This window comes from Canis lupus, chromosome 35 (genome assembly GCF_003254725.2).
Source record: "Canis lupus dingo isolate Sandy chromosome 35, ASM325472v2, whole genome shotgun sequence".
Lineage (NCBI taxonomy): Eukaryota > Metazoa > Chordata > Mammalia > Carnivora > Canidae > Canis > Canis lupus.
The window spans coordinates 22,915,937-22,935,789 of record NC_064277.1 but is presented as its reverse complement, the minus strand read 5'-3'; the positions used below and the strand labels follow the sequence as shown (position 1 = coordinate 22,935,789).

General features: G+C 41.0%; 1 protein-coding gene and 1 long non-coding RNA gene across 4 annotated transcripts; one reads left to right on the top strand and one right to left on the bottom strand.

Moving 5' to 3' along the window:
- Nucleotides 1-1,270: 1,270 nt before the first annotated feature.
- Nucleotides 1,271-10,889, bottom strand: GMNN (geminin DNA replication inhibitor). 3 transcript variants are annotated; one of them, XM_025442948.3, is made up of 7 exons: nucleotides 10,731-10,889; nucleotides 9,001-9,058; nucleotides 5,162-5,239; nucleotides 4,402-4,549; nucleotides 3,715-3,797; nucleotides 3,329-3,439; nucleotides 1,271-1,641 (listed from the first exon to the last, which is right to left on the bottom strand). In XM_025442948.3, exons 2-7 carry the CDS (start codon nucleotides 9,049-9,051, stop codon nucleotides 1,480-1,482), a joined length of 633 nt encoding a protein of 210 aa, XP_025298733.1. In that variant the 5' UTR covers nucleotides 9,052-9,058; nucleotides 10,731-10,889; the 3' UTR covers nucleotides 1,271-1,479. The 3 variants fall into 3 exon arrangements, with proteins under 3 accessions (XP_025298733.1, XP_025298741.1, XP_025298752.1); XM_025442956.3 differs by lacking the exon at nucleotides 10,731-10,889 and adding an exon at nucleotides 10,366-10,518; XM_025442967.3 differs by lacking the exon at nucleotides 10,731-10,889 and adding an exon at nucleotides 10,172-10,287.
- Nucleotides 10,890-10,929: 40 nt separating this feature from the next.
- Nucleotides 10,930-19,511, top strand: LOC112657130 (uncharacterized). Its single transcript, XR_003134881.3, has 4 exons — nucleotides 10,930-11,495; nucleotides 11,572-11,839; nucleotides 12,777-12,881; nucleotides 15,765-19,511. It is a non-coding gene; the product is annotated as an uncharacterized LOC112657130 (long non-coding RNA).
- The last annotated feature ends 342 nt before the right edge of the window (nucleotides 19,512-19,853 follow it).

Here is a 19,853-nt window from a genome sequence, read left to right as displayed (position 1 = left end):
TGATCTTAGGCTAAGTGGCCCATACCTAAAACACAGAGTTGCACAAACACAGCCACTACCCTCATGCAGCTACCTACACATAGAAGGTCAGCTCATTCACACTAGCCACATTTCAAGTGCTTAGCAGCCATGTGAGGCTAACTGGTCATCATGCTAGACAGCAAAGATATTTCCAATATCTCAGAAGTTTTTTGGACAGTATTGTTCTAGTAGATTAATAACTGCTTCCGTTTTTAAAGTATTTGGTTTAGGCACTATAGTAAGTTTTAACCCTCAACACTGAGGTAGACTAACTCAATATGAGAGTTAAGAACATTCAAGTTCTACGAGGACAAATACCTTGCCTAGCAATCCTTTAGAGCTTGACAATGTTCTTTATTGCCAATCTATACAAAGGTACTTGTATGCTTCTCACAGAACATATTCCATCCCAATGCTATGTACTTTTCATAATTTCCTCTGTCCTTTCCTTCATTTGAAACAGTACATATAGGAAATCCCTAATTAATTCACCCTTACTTCTTATTCCTCAATATACTCAGTACTGTACCATATGTGAAACATGTGAACAGCAAGTGTCACAACCCTTAGCTTTTTTCCCTTCATCTAAGTTGACGCTCACCTGCACCCCCTTCCCTAGAGAACAACTGCCAACAACTGCCAGCCATTTTAAGCTTTCAAGGAGAGCCCCCATCATACCAGCCAAATTGGACCCATGTGCGGAGTTTTCAATACTAGATTCACACTCCATAATCAATAGTACTCCATATCTGGGTATCAATACTCCCTACAATGAGCTTGAGGTACAATCAGATTTAGGAGTAAAAACCTCAACCAGGGATCCCTGGGTGGCGCAGCAGTTTGGCGCCTGCCTTTGGCCCGGGGCGCGATCCTGGAGACCCGGGATCGAATCCCACATCGGGCTCCCAGCATGGAGCCTGCTTCTCCCTCTGCCTGTGTCTCTGCCTCTCTGTCTCTCTCTGTGTGACTATCATGAATAAATAAATAAAATCTTTAAAAAAAAACCTCAACCATCTCAGTCTAAAAAGAGAGAAATTCAGGGGCACTCGGCTGGCTATTGATCTTGGGGTTGTGAGTTTGAACCCCATGTTGGGTATGGTGCTTACTTTAAAAATTAAAAAAAAAAAAGAATTCATTTTCTCCTTATTTCCTCCAAGATAGAACAGAATGAAAACAATATAAACCCATAGAAATTGACAATTTTTCTATAGACTGCTTAGATTTCATTCTTCCCAGATACACACAACGCTTAACAGGAGACTGAAGTTTATTTATCATATACACAAGTCATGTTTGACCACTGAGAAAATGCTATTAACATAAAACATTATAGATTAAAAAAACATAGTATTTGTATTTTAATACAACAGGGGTCCCAGGATTCAAACAAGCTACAAAGAACTCTAGTGGAGGTAAACTCTGGCAGTACCTTTCTCAAGAGTCAGATATCAATGACTTTCACACATGTGGTTTTGTGTCTGTAGAGGAAGACACAGCTTCTTCAGCACACATACCAACATCTGGATCTTCCACATCAGAGCCCTCACCAGTTTCCTCTTCCAAATCAAATTCCTGACTGTTCAGTGATTCAAAGTCATCCTGATGTTCCTCATGCAGTCTCTTTTAGAAGAACAAATGAATAATTTACTGTAAACACTGTAAAACCCAAGTACACAAGCAGTATGCTGATATAACTGACCCTCCTCCATGTTCTAATGAGGTCCTTTTCACAATGTCTCTCAATTAAATTCACTGACAGGCAAGGGTCTATCGAAGTCTCTACCACACTAAATCACATTTCAGCAAAGTCACAGCGCTTAATGATTCGCTTTTTTTTTAAAGCGCTAACGTGCCTTCCCAGTACAACTCAAGTCAGTAATTCTGAAGCTCCTAGAGCAAAGACCAGGTTTTCTGATGTCGGCCAATACTTACATGTCAGTGAAGGGAGCTATTACAGGACTTCCCAATGAAAACTTCGAACATTAATTCTGTAAGCAATTCATTTTTTTTTTTAATTTTTTTTTTTTTATTTATTTATGATAGTCACACACAGATAGAGAGAGAGAGGCAGAGACACAGGCAGAGGGAGAAGCAGGCTCCATGCACCGGGAGCCTGACGTGGGATTCGATCCCGGGTCTCCAGGATCGCGCCCTGGGCCAAAGGCAGGCGCCAAACCGCTGCGCCACCCAGGGATCCCTCTGTAAGCAATTCAAATTGTACAAGAAAAGCTTTCATCTGAAAAACTATCAATAAGATGATTTCTTGCAAACAAGAGTAAGTTTAAGACCTATTTTTTAGTTCAAAACTGTAAAATAACAGTCATCAGGATAATTTTTTTCCTTGTTCTTTCAAGATTCATTTGAGAGTGTGTGTGTCTGTGTGCAGGGGGGAGGGAGGAGATAGAAACACCAGCAGACTTCTTGCTGAGTTTGGAGCCTGACTTGGGGCTCGATCTTAAGACCTGGAGATCATGACCTGAGCCAGAATCAAGAGTCTAACACTCCGCTCATGGAGCCAACCCAGGGATTCATCATCGCCTCCCCCCAGGCTAATTGTAAACACAATTAGCTTCTTCCAAATTAAAAAGTCAGATAAGACCATCAAACTTATTTAGGTATCAATTAACAGATTTGTAAATAACAGTAATGTCACACTGGCATTAAAGTTAAATTAAAATCTGTCTAGGGGTGCCTGGGTGGCTCAGTGGTTGAGCATCTGCCTTTGGCTCAGGTTGTGATCCTGGGGTCCTGGGATTGAATCCCACACTGGGCTCCAAGCAGGGAGCCTGCTTCTCCCACCGCCTGTCTCTGCCTCTTCCTCAGTGTCTCCCATGAATAAATAAAAAATCTTAAAAGAAAAATGACTAAAAACTTGACAACTTTGAAATGGAAAAATTTTCCAAATGTAAGTAAATCTCTTTTTACATTTCTACAAGAAAATAGATGTTCTTGTGCTTCATGATAATAACAACATTTAACAGTCACTGGGCTCTTCTCATGTCCAGAGACTTCTCTTTACTTTCATCATTATAACTCCTTATTCTCAGACAAACCTACAGAGTACATGCTATTACTCCCATTATTGTAAAATGTTACTCATTGTAAAACATGAAGCCCTGACAAAATAAATTACCTGCCCAACTCAACAAACTTTATGGTGTGAGATAGGGAGCTAAGATTCACACCCAGGAAATGTGATTCCAGAGCCCACACACTTACTGATTACACTACTACTTATTTAGTAGTAGTCAAATCATTAAAATATAGATGATTCTGAATCAGATGAATGTTAATTTAAAATACCTACCTCTATTAACCCCGCCATATACTGTACATGTTCTGCTACTTCTGCCAATTCTTTATTTTCCTTTTTCAGGCGGGCAATTTCATTGTCCTTTTGTTCAATTTCTTTATGAAGCTATAAAACATAAATAAAATTCAGTATTCCATAAATCTGCTTTGCTGTAAGCCACATTAATATGGCCCGAAGGATATAACTGATAGACAAGTTCCTAACGACACTACCCTGGGCTCTCATTGAGCTTCTTCTCTGATAACAGAGCTCCCCTTCTACTTAAACTTTTCTTAGACCACCATTAAATCTAGTTTATATCACTCTAACTAAACATGCTAAGGAGAAGGAAAACAATACTGAAACATTAAAAATGGCCACAAATTATATTTAGTACATACTTTCTCATTTTCCTTAAGGGCTTCGTAGAGAGCCTTCCTCCGTTTTTCTGCCACTTCTTTCCAAAATTGGGAGGATGGATTTTCTAAAATAAATTAATGTTATCATGTAAACTTTGAAAAAAATTATCATTATATGCTGCTGTAAAAACCCAGCAATTTTTTCTACTAAAAAAAACTTTCCCACAATGCTTAGAGAACATCACTAGCTTCCTCTCTTGATAGCCACTGCCATTCTAGGAAGAACTAGGATGATCTCAACCACATTTCTGCATGGCTCCCTCCATTTTCTGCTATATTCAAATTCCTTTCTTCAAATTTACTCTTTTCTTCTGAAATGAAGACTGACTGACTGAAACGACTTCTAAGTCTTGTGACACTTAAAGCACTCTAATATCAGAGCTGTCCTATTAATCACTATCCTTTTAATACTTCATCCATATTTGGATTTTACCAAACAATAAACCTGCCCAAATTCACAGTATTTGTATACTTACAACCATAAGAAATTTTAAAGTATCAAAATAGTTACATACCAAGTATCTCCAGATTAAATGGCTGTGACCAGAATTCATAACAGTATAACAAATGATTATTTTATTTAATATTTAAGTACTAAATTATTAATACTTTAAGTATTATTTATTATTACTTAGAAACGTAATATATAAGTTATATATTTTTTCATACCTGCAACCATAAGATCAAATGCTTCTAGAGTAATTTCAAAAAAATTTTTATTTTCACTATGTTCTGGGACAGTGACAACTCCTGAGCTGGAAGCCTTAGATGTTAACTGGTCATTCCAAAGTTTCCTTTTGGGCAAGCCTTTAACCAACTATAATGAAAATACATACATTAATCTCATTTATTTTGATTTCATGAATGAGAAAATTAGATGGTTTTGTCACGTCTGTATTAAAAATAGAGCACTCACATGTCTGTATCTGTTTAACATCTTTGGAACTTAAAAAAAAAAATCAAACTTAAATCTCTACCAAAATGTAGTTATTTTTCAGGAATTTAATTTGCAGTAACTATCCTCAATTAGACTTGGGTCTAAAGCCTAGCTGAAATTATTTTGTTTAAACAACTGAATACCACAGAAAGGCAGTATTTTCAAACCTGCAAAAGTCCAGACACCCTCATCTGTGACTTTCTTTACAGACAGAGGTAAATGAATAAATCTAACATTTTGTTCCCATAACATCAAACATTACTTCTATAAGCTAATCTGTAACTTCTTACATCATCCTGTCTTCAAACCAACTGAACTTCCTAAATTGAACTATCAATACAAAAACTACTTCTTTGAGAAACATGCAATTTTTATTCTTGAATAATTTCCATATTTCAATGATTTAGGAATCTCTAATCAAGGAAATCTTGGAAAGGTCTTTAATGTAAAATTAGCATCATCTGTACTCCATTCTAGCCCAATTACACATACCTCATTTTCTCTTCCAACAAGTGATCCAGCTGCAGAAGGCTGAATCATCTTCAGAGTTTTTCTTGGGATGGGACTGTTCTAAAAGTCAACATAATTTATTATCTGGTTACTGAGTTGCTATATGGGTTATTACTCTCTCATTCCTACTGTAATTTAGGGAAAAGAAATCACTAAGAATACTAATATTCCATCTGCTATGTATTTATCAGACAGAGCAATATATTGAATTATTCAACTAGCAAACTTGTTATTTCCCTAAAATTGTAATGAAATTTGAAAAAAATCCTAAGAATGGATTTTATTACTGAAACTTGACAGTTTTTCTCCTTTGCTTGCTTCCTTCCTTCCTTTCTTTCTTTTCAATTTTATTTATTTATTCATGAGAGACACACAGAGAGAGAGAAGCAGAGACACAGGCAGAGGGAGAAGCAGGTTCCATGCAGGGAGCCTAAGGCAGGACTCGATCCTGGATCTGGGATTCATGCCCCGAGCCAAAGGCAGTTGCTCGCTCAACCGCTGAGCCATCCAGGCGTCCCTCTCCTTCCATTTCAATATATGCTGTTATTATAGTCATTTTGTCAACTAATCGTATCTAGTTAAAAAAATTTCAAAATTTCTAAGCTCTAATACTTCAGGCCCTATGTGTAAGGAAATTACAGTTCAAGATTATTTGTATTTCCTCTTAAAAAGATTTGCCACACAGAAACTAGACATCATACCATCTATGGTAGAAACCCATCAAAGGGGTAAAATGGAGGAAAAGGTTATTTACACCTTTACACCAAGTAAAGTATTTCTTCCCCTAATAAAAAAGATTCACCTTGACTTCCTTTAAATAGTGAATATCTCCCTAACACATTTATATGTATCCACCAAATTTCAAGAACATACTTTATATAAAACCAAACACACATCTAAGAGGATCCTCTCCCCCCAGTCTTCACCTGATTGCAGAAGCAGTTCTGCCTCCAGCCCATTCATTAGGAGACAGCCATAAGGTCAGTGCCAGAGGCACACTAGAACACTGTGAAATGCCCCCCACCTACTGTTTTTGGAAAATACACAGCCTTCCTTATAATGTGTAAATAGCTTCCCCTATATTTCCTGATCAGAAATCATTAGTTATCCTGCCACCATGGGATAGCAAACAATGGTGAATACTCAAACAAGGGTAGCAAGAACATGATACCAAAGCAGCGTGAGAAAGTTACTGATTCCATACTGCACTTCACAGGACAAGAGTTCACCTTTCCCAGGGTCAAGTTTCTACTGCCGCTGATTATCTCACTATTTAACTGAAGAACAAATGCCAACTACTCTGAGAACAAATATTACAACAACATTTCAGATGTAATTTAGATTATAGATTAGTCAACAGCCTTCAGACAAATAGAAGAAAACCTAACTCTGGACCCTTAAGAATAAGTGGTGTTAATTTATTTAAATGCTTGCTGGCCAAAGAATGGCCAAAGAAGCCAGATAAATCACTGTCACACACACAAAAAATGACAATTTTCAAAATTAACTTGTATACATGTAAGCTTGAAACACCCAGCCTCAAAGATGTAATATTGCTATTAACATTTTCTTTATACAGATCACACATTGGAGTAACAGACTCTTTTTTAAGATTTTATTTACTCATCAGAGACACAGAGAGAGGGGCAGAGACATAGGCAGAGGGAGAAGCAGGCTCCATGCACGGAGCCTGACATGGGACTCGATCCCAGAATCCTGGGATCACAACTTGAGCTGAAGGCAGACACTCAACCATTGAGCCACCCAGGCATCCCTTGAGTAACACTCTTTAGAGCCAAGAGGTTCAGGTTCTTAGATATTAATGGGTCTTAATCTTTTTAGAAAACCTTTTGAGATCCCATGACCCATTCTCTTTCTCTCTCAAAAAAACAACAAACAATGCACACAAGAGCACCACTCACGTGGAATTTTGCATATATATAATTAGTAGGGTACTCTTACAGATCTAGTTTTAGTTCAATTTCCTTGTTTTACAGAGATGTAAACTGAGGCTGAGATGCTAAACAATTCACCAAAGGTTACAGTTTTGGAGGCTTAATCAGAAGCCAACAGAACCCGTTCTTTTTATACCCAGGATAGTTTGTATTCTAGCTAGTAAACATGACATTTTTCTTTATATATAAGGATCTGCTGAAAGATATAAGCTGGGATTTGCCTCAAATTAATTAGCTGGCTTAAGGAGGAGTGAAGATATAGATAAAACAAGATTAGCCACGTACTGGTAACTGTTGAAAAGTGGAAAGTTAATTGAGATTACGTTATACTATTGACTCCATTTCTGAGTATTTGAAAGTTTTCATAATAAAAAGTTTAAGAACACAAAACTCAGTGGGAATGTCATCATCCTAAATGGAAAGAGATGGACTCAAATTATCAATGTACAGTATTATTTTTAAAAAATAATGTAAGCATACCAAGGCAAGGTAAATCAACTATCAGAAAGCACCTGCTATCACTTATGAAAGGCTCTTATTTATTTAATTTAAATCTGCAAAATGATAGTTTTCCTGAAGATATGGTCTCATTCCCAGGAATCCTCACCCTCTAAACTGTGTGGCAGAACCTAGTTATGTTGTAAATTCGTTTACAGGCAAAGTTATGAACTCAAAATTAAACTCTGTTCTTATTGTTATATGAATAAATATTTGGAAAAAATAAATAAATAAATAAATAAATAAATAAATAAATAAATAAATATATATATATATATATATATATATATATATATATATTTGGGATAAGATTTCCAATGATGGTATCTTACAGGGACTCAAAAAGTGTAGCAAAACAAGGTTAAATGGTGACAAGTGTGATGTACTCTGAAAACATGTGCACTAGAACACAAAATGTGTTTCTGTTGTCAAAGACACCAATTCTCAAGATACAAAGGATTTTAATAAAGTCATTTCATAAAATGTAAGAGTGGAAAGAAAGTAATCATAATCTTATTTACAGAAAATCCTAAGGAATCTACTAAAAAAGAACTATTAGAGCTAATTAATAAACAAGTTCAGGGACGTCTGCATGGCTTAGCGGTTGAGCATCTGCCTTTGGCTCAGGGTGTCGGGATTGAGTCCCAGATCGGGCTCCCTGCATGGAGTCTGCTTCTCTCTCTGTCTATGTCTCTGCCTCTCTGTGTCTCTCATGAGTAAATAAATAAAATCTTTTTTTTTTAATAAATAAAATCTTTAAAAAATAAACAAGTTCAGCAGGATTGCAGGGATTTAAGATCAAATTCAAAATACAAAAATGAATTGTTTTCCCTCCAGTAGCAATGAGCACACAGAAAATGTAATTCAAGTAAAAATTCTACCTACAGTACCATTACAAATAAAATAGGGGGACTTTTGGGTGGCTCAGTAGCTGAGCATCTGCCTTTGGCTCAGATGGTGACCCGGTAGTCCTGGGATCAAGCCCTGCATCGGGCTCCCTATAGGGAGCCTGCTTCTTGCCTGTGTCTCTCTGCCTCTGTGTCTCATGAATAAATTTTTTTTAAAAAGGCTGGGGGGGGGTGGGGGGGATTAAAGGAGTCTAAAACTCAATACTCTGAAAACTACCAAAACATTGTTGAAAGAAATTAGAGACCTAAACAAATGGAAAGACATCATGTGTTCATGGGATCATAAAACTTATTGTTCAATGGTAATTTTTCTTTTACGTTCTCCACTGTTACTTATCCTCTGGCTAAAAGTTCAGCACTTCAAAGTTCATAGAAAGGATAGCGAGGTTAAATTTAATTATGTCAAAATGCTTCTAACCACATGTTTTCTCCAACAAATGAAAGTGATTCCATCACATACCTTTACGTTCTCTTTCACTCCTTCTTGTTTCTGCTTCATACTGGGATTCATGATAAACCTGATGAAGCACAAAAGACTAGTCATTCGTAAACAGAAAATGGTCTGCACCTGAAGGTGGAGTTTAGATTATTGCTGTTGAAAGTATTTACAATCATAGACATCATACTACTGGATGGTGGAACTAGTATTTTTTCTCACTGTACCCAAACTCAGCCTTATCAATGACTAACATGACTCTTTAACGTCTGTATTTAACACACACACACACACACACACACACACACACACACACGTGCGCGCGCAGTAATTCTGCTTGGAAACATCTTGTTACAACAAGAAAATGAGGCGTTCTAAACAAATTTTACTAAACACTGTGGTGTTCTGGATTAAACGGAGGACTCAAAAAATCTGAGAAATAGTCACCAGGTACATGGGTATGCTCAACTCTGTTCTACAGAATGGCATTCTGACTTTGCTGTTTCAAAGGCAGTTTTAAGTGATAAAAAAAAAATTGGCTCTGGGGACCAGCAATAAGTTAGTAGTGATTTAATACCCGATCTAATGAGATTATGTATTCCCATTTGTATGGAATGTTTAACCACCACCATGTACTGAGACACTGCTGGAAGCAAGAAAGAGAGAGAAGAGAAAGGGATTATGCAAATGTGGTTAATGTGGCCCAGACCACTGGGCCAGACTCTCTCCAAACCCAACCTCTCACCTCCTGGACAGGTCTGTGCCTGCCGAACAGATCTGCTAGATTGTTGTAGATTATGTAGCAACTATGACCCATCTGTTCCTACATTTTACACTGTGCCTAGCACACGCAAAACTCATTGAAAGTTTAGTTTGAAGCAAAAAAAATTGTAGGATGCACCTACAATTTCCAGGATTGTAGGATGCACCCTATTTTCACTTCTATCTCCTGTGAAGAAGCAAATGCTGGTGGGGACCCCCTAAATTGAGCAATGTTTTTTTTCAAACTGCAGGTCGCAGCCCGGGATCTCCAAACCGTTTACTGGGTCAGGAACCCTGGAAAAAACGGAACTGGGGGCGCTCCAGTCAGTTGAGCGTCAGCCTTCGGCTCAGGTCCGAGCCCCACATCCGAGCCTCCTCAGAGTGGAGTCGGCTTCTCCCTCTGCCCCTCCCCCTCCAGCCTGTGCTCACTCACTCTTAAATAAAATCTTAAGAAAAACGAAAATGAAGAGACGAGAAAACACGAGAGCGCACAGCATGGTCCCTTGTCTGGCTGCAGCCTGAATGGGCAATTCAGTGAGTGTCCCGATTGGAACGGGTGGAAGCCACCGCCCGAGGAGAGCCTCTCCCACGTCTATGGGGCTCTGGCCGGCAACTCCGCGCCCTCACCTCTCCGGCCCCGGGCTGGGTCCCAAGGAGGCGCGGATGAGCAGAAGACACCGGCCAGGCCGGCAAGCCCGGGGGTCTTCAACGCAAGATGCTGGGGATCCGCCCCGCCCCCACACCCGGGCACGCGCACAGCACAGGCCCGAGCTCCCACCCCGCCGGGGGGGGGGGGGGGGGGTCCCACCTGGACGCGCCCGCCAGCCAATCGGGAGCGCGCATGGGAGAGCGCGCCAAAACCGACCCAGCCAATGGGGGCAGGCCCTCGCCCGCCGGCCCCGCCTTCCCCGCGCTCCCCGCAACGTCCGCCCGGACCCCGGCCGCGCCCCGGCCGCCGGCACGCGAGCGGCCCCCCCTACCACGTCCCTCACCCTTGTGGAACGGGAGCGTTCAAGCCTCGTAGCGGACGCAGGTAGCTGTGCCGAGAGAAGGTCGCACAGGCTCCACGGCCGCTGCCCTGACTGGCCGGCGCCGCTGGAAAGCTGGCGAACTCCGCCCGCCCGCCTCGACGGCCACGTGACCCGCTGACGTCAGACGGTCCGGCGAATCGCCGCCCGCCTCGGCCCCGCCCCTCTGTGCGCCTGCGCGGTGAGAGTTGCGCGGCTCTGGGTGGGGACGCCCGGGGGCCTGTGCCCGCGGGGAGGTCGTTGCCCTCCGACCTTCCCTCGGCGCTCCCCGCGCGGGGCGGTGCCCCCTCTCCCCTCGGCAAGGGCGGGCCAGGCGGCGGAGGAAGCTCTCCCGCTGGAGGCAGACTCCGAGAGAACCAAGTGCCGTGTGGAGAGTCCTGGCCGGCACCTGTGGGCAGAGCCCGGGTTCCGCGGATCGGACCTGCGCTGTGCTCGCCGTCGGCGGGGACCCCGGGGCTGGCTCGGCCCTCAGCGCCAGGACTGCGACCCTCACTGACCCTCTTTTTTACTTTTTAAAGTAAGGCTACCTGGAAAAGAATCTAACTACAGATGTGGCTCCCGTTTGCCTCTCACATCGCATCTCAGTGAAACATGGCTGCTCTGAAATAGGGACGCCCGGGTGGCTCAGCGGGTGAGCCTCGGCCTCGGCTCAGGGCGCGACCCCCGGACCCGGGATGGCGTCCTGCGTGGGCTCCCCAGCCTGCGTCTCTGCCTCTCTCTCTCTCATGAGTAAGTAAATAAAATCTTTTTTTATTTTTTTTTTAATTTTTTTTTTAATCTTTTTTTAAAAAAAATCCTCTTCTAGCCCTGTCAGACGTTTTCTGCTCCCTTCTTCACAAGACTGCGAGGCTAAATGACGCCACTAGGCAGTGACAGACGGAGACTTCAGCTCTTCTGACTCAAAGTCCACCTGTGGAAAGAGAGGTTCTGGAAATGCTTCTCTCTCCAGAGGCAGAAGATCCTCAAGCCCCCAAAGGACTGGGAGTGTCTCCAAAACGTACACTTGGATACTGGTTCTGAAAAAAAAATCTATAGGGAAATCGATTTTGAAGGGATCTGGAAAAAAGTAACAAGTAAGTGGTTGTCATTTAATCAGAATTTGCCTCTGAACATCCAAATATCCTGCTTTATCTGCAGTAAGGAAATCATGGGTATTGATTGGATTAGGATTATGCAGTAATATTGGCTCACATGTAATCCTTCAGTTCACTTCAGTGTCACGCTACACATGTTTAAAGGAAATCATGGATATTTTTCTGTAATCGATTAGCCACTTCTAGCTGAGCACAGACTCCATTGCTGTGCATTATAGAGCTGTTTGTTTCCAGTCTGGCCTAACAACATAATCAGTTTGCGAAAAGAGAAAGAGGGGGGATCCCTGGGTGGCGCAGCGGTTTGGCGCCTGCCTTTGGCCCCAGGGCGCGATCCTGGAGACCCGGGATCGAGTCCCACGTCGGGCTCCCGGTGCATGGAGCCTGCTTCTCCCTCTGCCTGTGTCTCTGCCAATCTCTCTCTCTCTGTGACTATCATAAGTAAATAAATAAAAATTAAAAAAAAAAAAAAAGAGAGAAGGAGGGAAAGAAGCACTATAATATACTGTATTAGAAAAACAAAACCATGTTGTTTAACATGGTATAAAGAATATCAAACTAAAATGCTAATGAAAGGCAATGTACCTTTTTAAAATTTATCATTTATTAAGGCTAAAGTCCCAAGGTTTTCAGCCAGAGCTCAGAAATTGCCTATTGCATGATACTATTTTTCTGAAAACTGCTCTAGGGGAACACATAACAATTTATTACATTCTTTTCAAAAAGCTCATATAGGATCATTTATAGAGTGATCCAATTCCTCTACTCTGAAATATACTCAAATAGTTGAATTTACATTTTAGATTGAGAAGTGCACAAAGTTGAAAATTGAGGACAGAAAAGAAATCTGGATTCAAACAACGTATCAGAATTAGGGTTTTTATTTTATTATTTATTATTTTTTAATTTTTCTATATAGGCTTTACACCAAGCACGGGGCTTGGACTCACAACCTGGTGATCAAGAGTCCCACACACTCTACTGACTGAGCCAGCCAGGAGACCTAGAGTCTTTATTTTTTAAGGTAACATTTTAATAATTGATAATATGAGTTACAGACTAATTTTAATGATGATAAATCAGTTCTAAGATAAAAGGCAGTAAACTGGTGATTATAAAGTACCAATAAAATGAAAAATAAAACACATTGTGAACATAGTTCATGATGAACATAAACCTTGTAGTTAAGCCATTATATATCATTTTTCTTCTCATTTTGTATTTTTATTTATTTATTTATTTATTTATTTATTTATTTATTTAAAAGTTCCATTTCTTTCTTACTTTCCTTCATTTATTTTACTTAAGTTATCTCTGTGCCCAACATGGGGCTCAAATTCATGACCCCAACTGGGGTCATGCTCAAGCTACATGCTCTTCCAAATGAGCCAGTCAGGCACCCCACAAAATTTATTTATTTATTTATTTATTTATTTTTAAGATTTTATTTATTTGTTCATGAGAGAGGCAGAGACATAGGCAGAGAGAGAAGCAGGCTCCCTGCAGGGAACCCAATGTGGGACTTGATCCCAGGACCCTAGGATCACACCCTGAGCCAAAGGCCGATGCTCAACCACTGAACCACCCAGCTGTCCTTATTATTTTTTTTAAGTAATCTCTACACCCAATATGGGGCTCAAACTCAGAACCCAAAATCAAGAGTTGCATGCTTTTCCTGTGAGCCAGCAAGTTGCCCCAGTTTATTTGTATTTTAAAAGGGTGATTTAATTTTCACTTTTCAGAATAATGAGTATTGATCCTGAGAAGTTCACTATTCACAAAAGACATATCTGGGTCTGGTATTTGTCATTTGTATAAAGAAACTGCTGAAATTTCACAATGGGCCGTCAATGTTCTTTTTTCAAAACAAGTGTACTCTAGGTAGAAATTTTCTTCTTAATCTCTTTCCTTTAATAGTTCTTTATATTTTATTTCTTAAACCCAGGCCATTTCTGAGAGGATTTGGACGTGGAGAAAATTTTCACAAAATTCACAGTTAATTTTACAAAAGTTAACTTGTTGAGTCAGTTTATATGATGAGAATGAATTGCTAGCTGGCTACATAAGGGAGGACAAGCATATTAAGTATATTTGTTCAAGAGAAACAAAACCAATAGGATAGATAGAAATATAAGGAATTTGCACACATGATTATGTCAGCTGGCAAGTCCAAAATCTGCAGAGTCAATGTCCCAGTTCAAAGGCCATCAGGCAAGGAGAATTTCTTATTGGAGGTGCCTGGGGGGATGGGGTTGGGGTGGTGGTTGGGGGGGCAGTTGGGTCAGGCTTCCATTTGAGTGTGTGAGGCCTATTCACATTATGAAAGTTTTACTCAGTTTATTTACTTAAATGTTAATCTCATTCAAAGGCACCGTTACCCAACAGAAACACCTATAGTAATGTTTGACCAAATATCTGGGCACTGCAAGACTCAGTCAAGTTGACTTAAAATTAGCCCTCACAATGGGAAAGAAAGCCTTGCCTGAACCTTGACTGAGGATGTACTTGGATTCCCTTCAGATAGGAAGGCCTAGAAACACAATACAGCCCATTCTCAGCTGATGGGTTAATAGGAACATCGTATATGAAGGAGAGAGCAAACTATGCCTTATATGCCTTACGTCTTACCAGTTTCAAAGGAACCAAAAATTCTTAAGCGTGTTTAGATGAAGGATTGCAGCTCTGTTTTCCAGTGGCAGATGCTGGTTCCTTGTGAAGGCTATAAAGGGAGGACCTGTTGCAAACTTGTCTCCCTGCCTTAAAAATGGCCACCTTCTCCCTATTCTTCTTCCCATCATCCTCCTTTCTACATGTGTCTCTGTGTCCAAATTTCCCCATTTTTAAGGACATCAGTCATATGGGATAGGGTCTGCTACAGACTGCATGTTTGTATCCCTCCAAACCTTTGAAACCTAATCCCTGATGTGATACTATTTGGAGAGGGCCCTTGGGCAGTAACTATAAATGGAGTTAGTGCCCTTATGAAAGAGACCCCAGAGAACTCCCTCACTCCTGCCACCATGTAAGGACACTGAAAAGATGGCCAAGAAGCACCAAAAAGCAGGCCCTCACCAGACAGAATGTGCAGCTTCCAGAACTGTGAGAAATAAATGTTTGTTGTTGAAGCCGCTCAGTCTCTGGTATTTTTGCCATAATAGCCCAAACTGAGGAAGACGGGTTCTACTCTATCATTTTAACTATATTGCCTCTGTAAAGACCCTGTCTTCAAATAAGATCACATTGTGGGGCAGCCCAGGTGGCTCAATGGTTTATGGCCGCCTTCAGCCCAGGGCATGATCCTGGAGACTCGGGGTCAAGTCCCATGTCAGGCTCCCTGCATGGAGCCTGCTTCTCCCTCTGCCTGTGTCTCTGCCTCTCTCTCTGTGTCTCTCATGAATAAATAAAAAAAATCTTTAAAAAAAAAAGATCACATTGTAAGGTACTGAGAGTTAGGATTCCAACCTATGAATTGATGGTGGTGGGAGACACAATTAAACCCATAACAGAAAGCTTTCCATCTTTCCTATTCTATCCTAACTCAACTGCTTGCTTCTCACTTCAGAGTGGGAGTAGTCAGCTACACTCCAGTACTGATCAGAGCCAAGTACCTTAGCAATCCCCACCATCTTTTCCTTTTTATTGTCATTTCAGTTTTATTGTATTTGAAGCAGAACTAAGCAGTTCCTGCATTCTAAAAGGGCTCTCACGTAACTCTTGATTTCAGGGTCCTGAGTCCTATCCTCATGTTGGGCACAGAGCTTACCTAAAAAAAAATAATAAAAGTTTAAAAAGTCTCTCAAGAGGAGGAAAAAGCCTTTTCTTTGAAAATCTGTTCAAATTGTTCTTAATGAAAGGAATACATTTTTTTTAAGTTTATTCTTTTTTTTTTTTTTTTTTTTTTTTTAAGCAATCTCTACACCCAACGTGGGGCATGAATTCATGACCCTGAGATCAAGAGTCATATGCCTTACTGACTGAGCCAGCCAGGCAACCGGAAAAAGAATAATTTCTGAGTGAGTTTTGAATGAGACCCAAAATTTCAACTTTTGACATCACACATCACCAGTCTCAGGAAGTTCTGTCCTCTGTGCTAATATGTTGATGAAACACAATATGTGTTCCTCTAATCTGTCAGAAAATTTTTGGTAAATGTAGAAATAATACAGGAGATGCAAAATTTTATTCATAGACATTAGGAAAAAGTGAGAGGCTCAAAAAGAGGAATGAAAATAATAGCATATAAAAAAAAAATCTTGAGCCAGAAGAAAAGTTTAGAACTAGCTCAAAGGAAAGTGGCCAGTGGTTCAGGAAAGGGAGGAGACCTTCTGGGTATATGGCTTCCTGGTATAGGAAGATTAGCCCATAAACTGTATTAAAACGTCCATTCTAGGGGCGCCTGCGTGGCTCAGTGGTTGAGCTCACCATTTGGCTCACAGCGTGATCCTGGTGTCCTGGGATCAAGCCCCACATCAGGCTCCCTGCAAGGAGTCTGCTTCTCCCTCACCTTCTGCCCTTCCTCCCCGCTCCCAGGACCCTGGTATCATGACCTGAGCCAAAGGCTGACGCTTCACTGACTAAGCCACCTAGGCACCCCTAGAGTGAACCTTTTAATTGAGCCAGGAAAAGGTTCTTCAGTCATTGATCACTAAACCCATCAGTTACTTCCTGTCTGTGTGGTAGGATGAAAACAGATATATTTCTCAGTAAAATGAAATGCGGTAACCAGGTGAGCAGACCAGAAAGTGAGCCAGAGTATTGAAAATGGAAAACACAAGGACATAAGTCAAGCTCTCAAAAGTAGTCGAGGCCAAGGGTGCTTTTTGAGGGCTAAGAAAATGTGGTGGGGGTTATAAGACTGTATATAATTAACCAAACTCATAAACTGTATACTTAAAATAGGTGAATTCTATTGTACATGAGTTATATTACAATAAAGCTAAATAATAAAGAAGCTGACTGAGGTAATACAAGCAGGTCCCTAGGAGAGACTACCTGGACGCTGGGGAGAATATACAGAGAATCCCCTCACTCATGGAGGGTTAGAAACTGCCTTGTCTGCCACTGAGTGTCTGCATGTCAGCAAATAACAAACCAGGAGGCAGAGCTTGGCTAGGGAGACCCTCAAGTGGCCCAGGGCCTGAGAAAAGTCAGCAAAGATGGTATCAGAGCACCTGAAACCAAGAAAAGGCATCCTTAAAGCTGTATAATTTTATTTCATTTCATTTCACTTCATTTTTAAAGCCATATAACTTTAATCCTATCTTAACATTTGTATCTTTTATGAAACATTTCACATACGCTATTTCACTTCAGTCAGCACAAAAACCTGCTGAGTGAACAATGCAAATACTACCTGTCTATTACACAAAGAAACTGTGAGCAGTAGGGCTGGTGTCGGGACATGTGCCAGGGACCAACTGATTGCCCCTCGGCTTCAAATTCATCGTCCAGTCCCTGAAGGAAGATTTCCAAGTTCCAGCAGCACAGCAACTTCTGCTAATGTCAGTTTTCCCCCAGTGAGGCCTGGATCCCAGAGAAGAGGACATTCCTTAGGTGCTCTTCCTTGGCACCCAGGGAAGCACAGAGAACTCGAACGAGTGCAGTCGAAGGAGCCACTCCTGTTCCACTAGCTGAAACACAGCGTTCAGGGCAGACCCATCTGTGTTGAGATCTGGACTTTGTTGGAGAGGGCATGCTAGGAGCAGGGAAGTGCCTTGGTGCTGCATCCAGGGAACTTGCTGGAAATCCCTCTGGAGCTTATCTGAAATCCACCCTCGAGGGTGCCAGAGGACTCTGTTCTCTGGAAGGTGTGTCCTGGAGACCAGACCCATTCTATTGCAATATTGCCCCTGGGGTGGGGGAGGGTACGTGGGGGTCCCTGGGAACCTTTAGCTGCTGGGTACTGATGATCTCTGTCTGCACACCTCCCTCACCAGCACTTATTGGGTATTAACAGGAAAACTAGGAATGTAGTTTACTCAGCAAAATCTCCTTCTACGTATTATCTGCCAGGACAGCTGTTGTGCTAACTGGTTGCCACTCCAGTGACCTTGGGGTGCGTTGATACCTGTGCACCTGTGTGCTTGCAGAGAAAGACACCTGATCTCCTTTAGAAGATCACCAAGTTTTTCCCTCTAAGGAGTAGGATGAATAGTTCGTTTTAAATCAGATTGTCCTTTCAGTCCCCCGCAGAGTGGAGTTTATTATTATGCCCAAGAGACTAGATCCAAATTGACCAGAGGCTGTCAGGAAATTAGAAGCCCTTCTTCATCTTAGACTCCAGTTATCTCAGTTAGGCACTGGGCTGCCAGTAGGGACGTTGCGTGGGACTCTCTAGGCTTGGGGGACCCCTAGAACGCTCATTATCCTAGGTGAGGCTGCCATATGAGAAAATGGTGGAGAGTATGAACTCTTCATACTCTCTCTGCTCCTAAATTTTCTAACATGAGAATGTCAAGAGTTAAGAATTTATTTTCTAGATCACCGGGTTATACTTAGAAACAAAGATTCACCAGCTTTTTTCCTGAAAATCTCTTTAAAGGTAAATGTACCACCTAAAAGGTATTCTTGCTCCAAAATTGAATCTGAATTGAAAACCTATTGCCAGTTTAAGGAAGTACTGGAAATAGAGAAATATGTTAAACACCATGTGAATGCCATCAGCAAAATCCAAAGTATAGGAAATTTTACAAGACAAATAATCGATTTTTTTTTCTCAACCACTAAATGGCAAGTTAAAAAGCTATCAGGAAGGATTTGTAGAATATAAGAAAAGATATTAACAAATGCAAAACTTAGTGGATCTTGTTTGAATTAACCAACTATAAAAAAGTAATAAGGGAAATGTGAACACTGTATTTTATGATGTTAAGACATTAGGTATAATAATGGTATTGTGGTTGAGATACTACCTCCTACCAGTGAGAATGGTGAAAATTAACAAGGCAGGAAACAACAAATGTTAGGGAGGATGTAGAGAAAGAGGAACTCTCTTGCACTGTTGGTGGGAATGTGAACTGGTGCAGCCACTCTGGAAAACTGTGTGGAGGTTCCTCATAGAGTTAAAAATAGTTCTGCTCCACGACCCAGCAATTGCACTGCTGGGGATTTGCCCCAAAGCTGCAGATGTAGTGAAACACTGGGACACCTGCACTGCAATCTTCATGGCAGCAATGTCCACAATAGCCAAACTATGGAAGGAGCCACGATGTCCTTTGACAGATGAATGGATAAAGAAGATGTGGTCTATATATACCATGGAATATTACTCAGCCATGAGAAAGGACAAATACCCACCATTTGCTTCGACGTGGATGGAACTGGAGGGTATCATGCTGAGTGAAGTAAGTCAGTCGGAGAAGGACAATCATCATATGGTTTCACTCATACAGGGAATATAAGAAATAGTGAAAGGGATTATAAAGGAAAGGAGGGAACTGGGTGGAAAAATTAGGGAGATAAACCACGAGAGACTCCTAACTCTAGGAAACAAACAAAGAGTTGTGGAAGGGGAGGCGGGTGGGGGGTTGGGGTAACTGGGTGACCGGCACTGAGGAGGGCACTTGATGGGATGAGCACTGGGTGTTATACTATATGTTGGCAAATCGAACTTCAATAAAAACAAATTAAATAAAAACAAAAAATAATAATGGTATTGTGGTTTTTACTCTAATGGTTTTTAACCTATAAATACTATTTATAGATTAATGGTATATCTGATACTTGACATAAATCAATTCAGAAGGAAGGGTAAAAATATAAGATTTTCTTAACATGGGTATGATTGACATTTTGGGCCAGATAACTCTTTGTTGTGGGGGGCTGACCTTTGCAGCATCCCTGGTGTCTATCCACTAGCTGCCAGGACTGCTCCTCAGTTGTGATGAACAAAAATACAGACATTGAGTGGGGCCTCGCAGTCTCAGTCAGTATAACATACAACTCTTGACCTCAAGATTGTGAGTTTGAGCCCCATGTTGGGTGTAAAGATTACTTA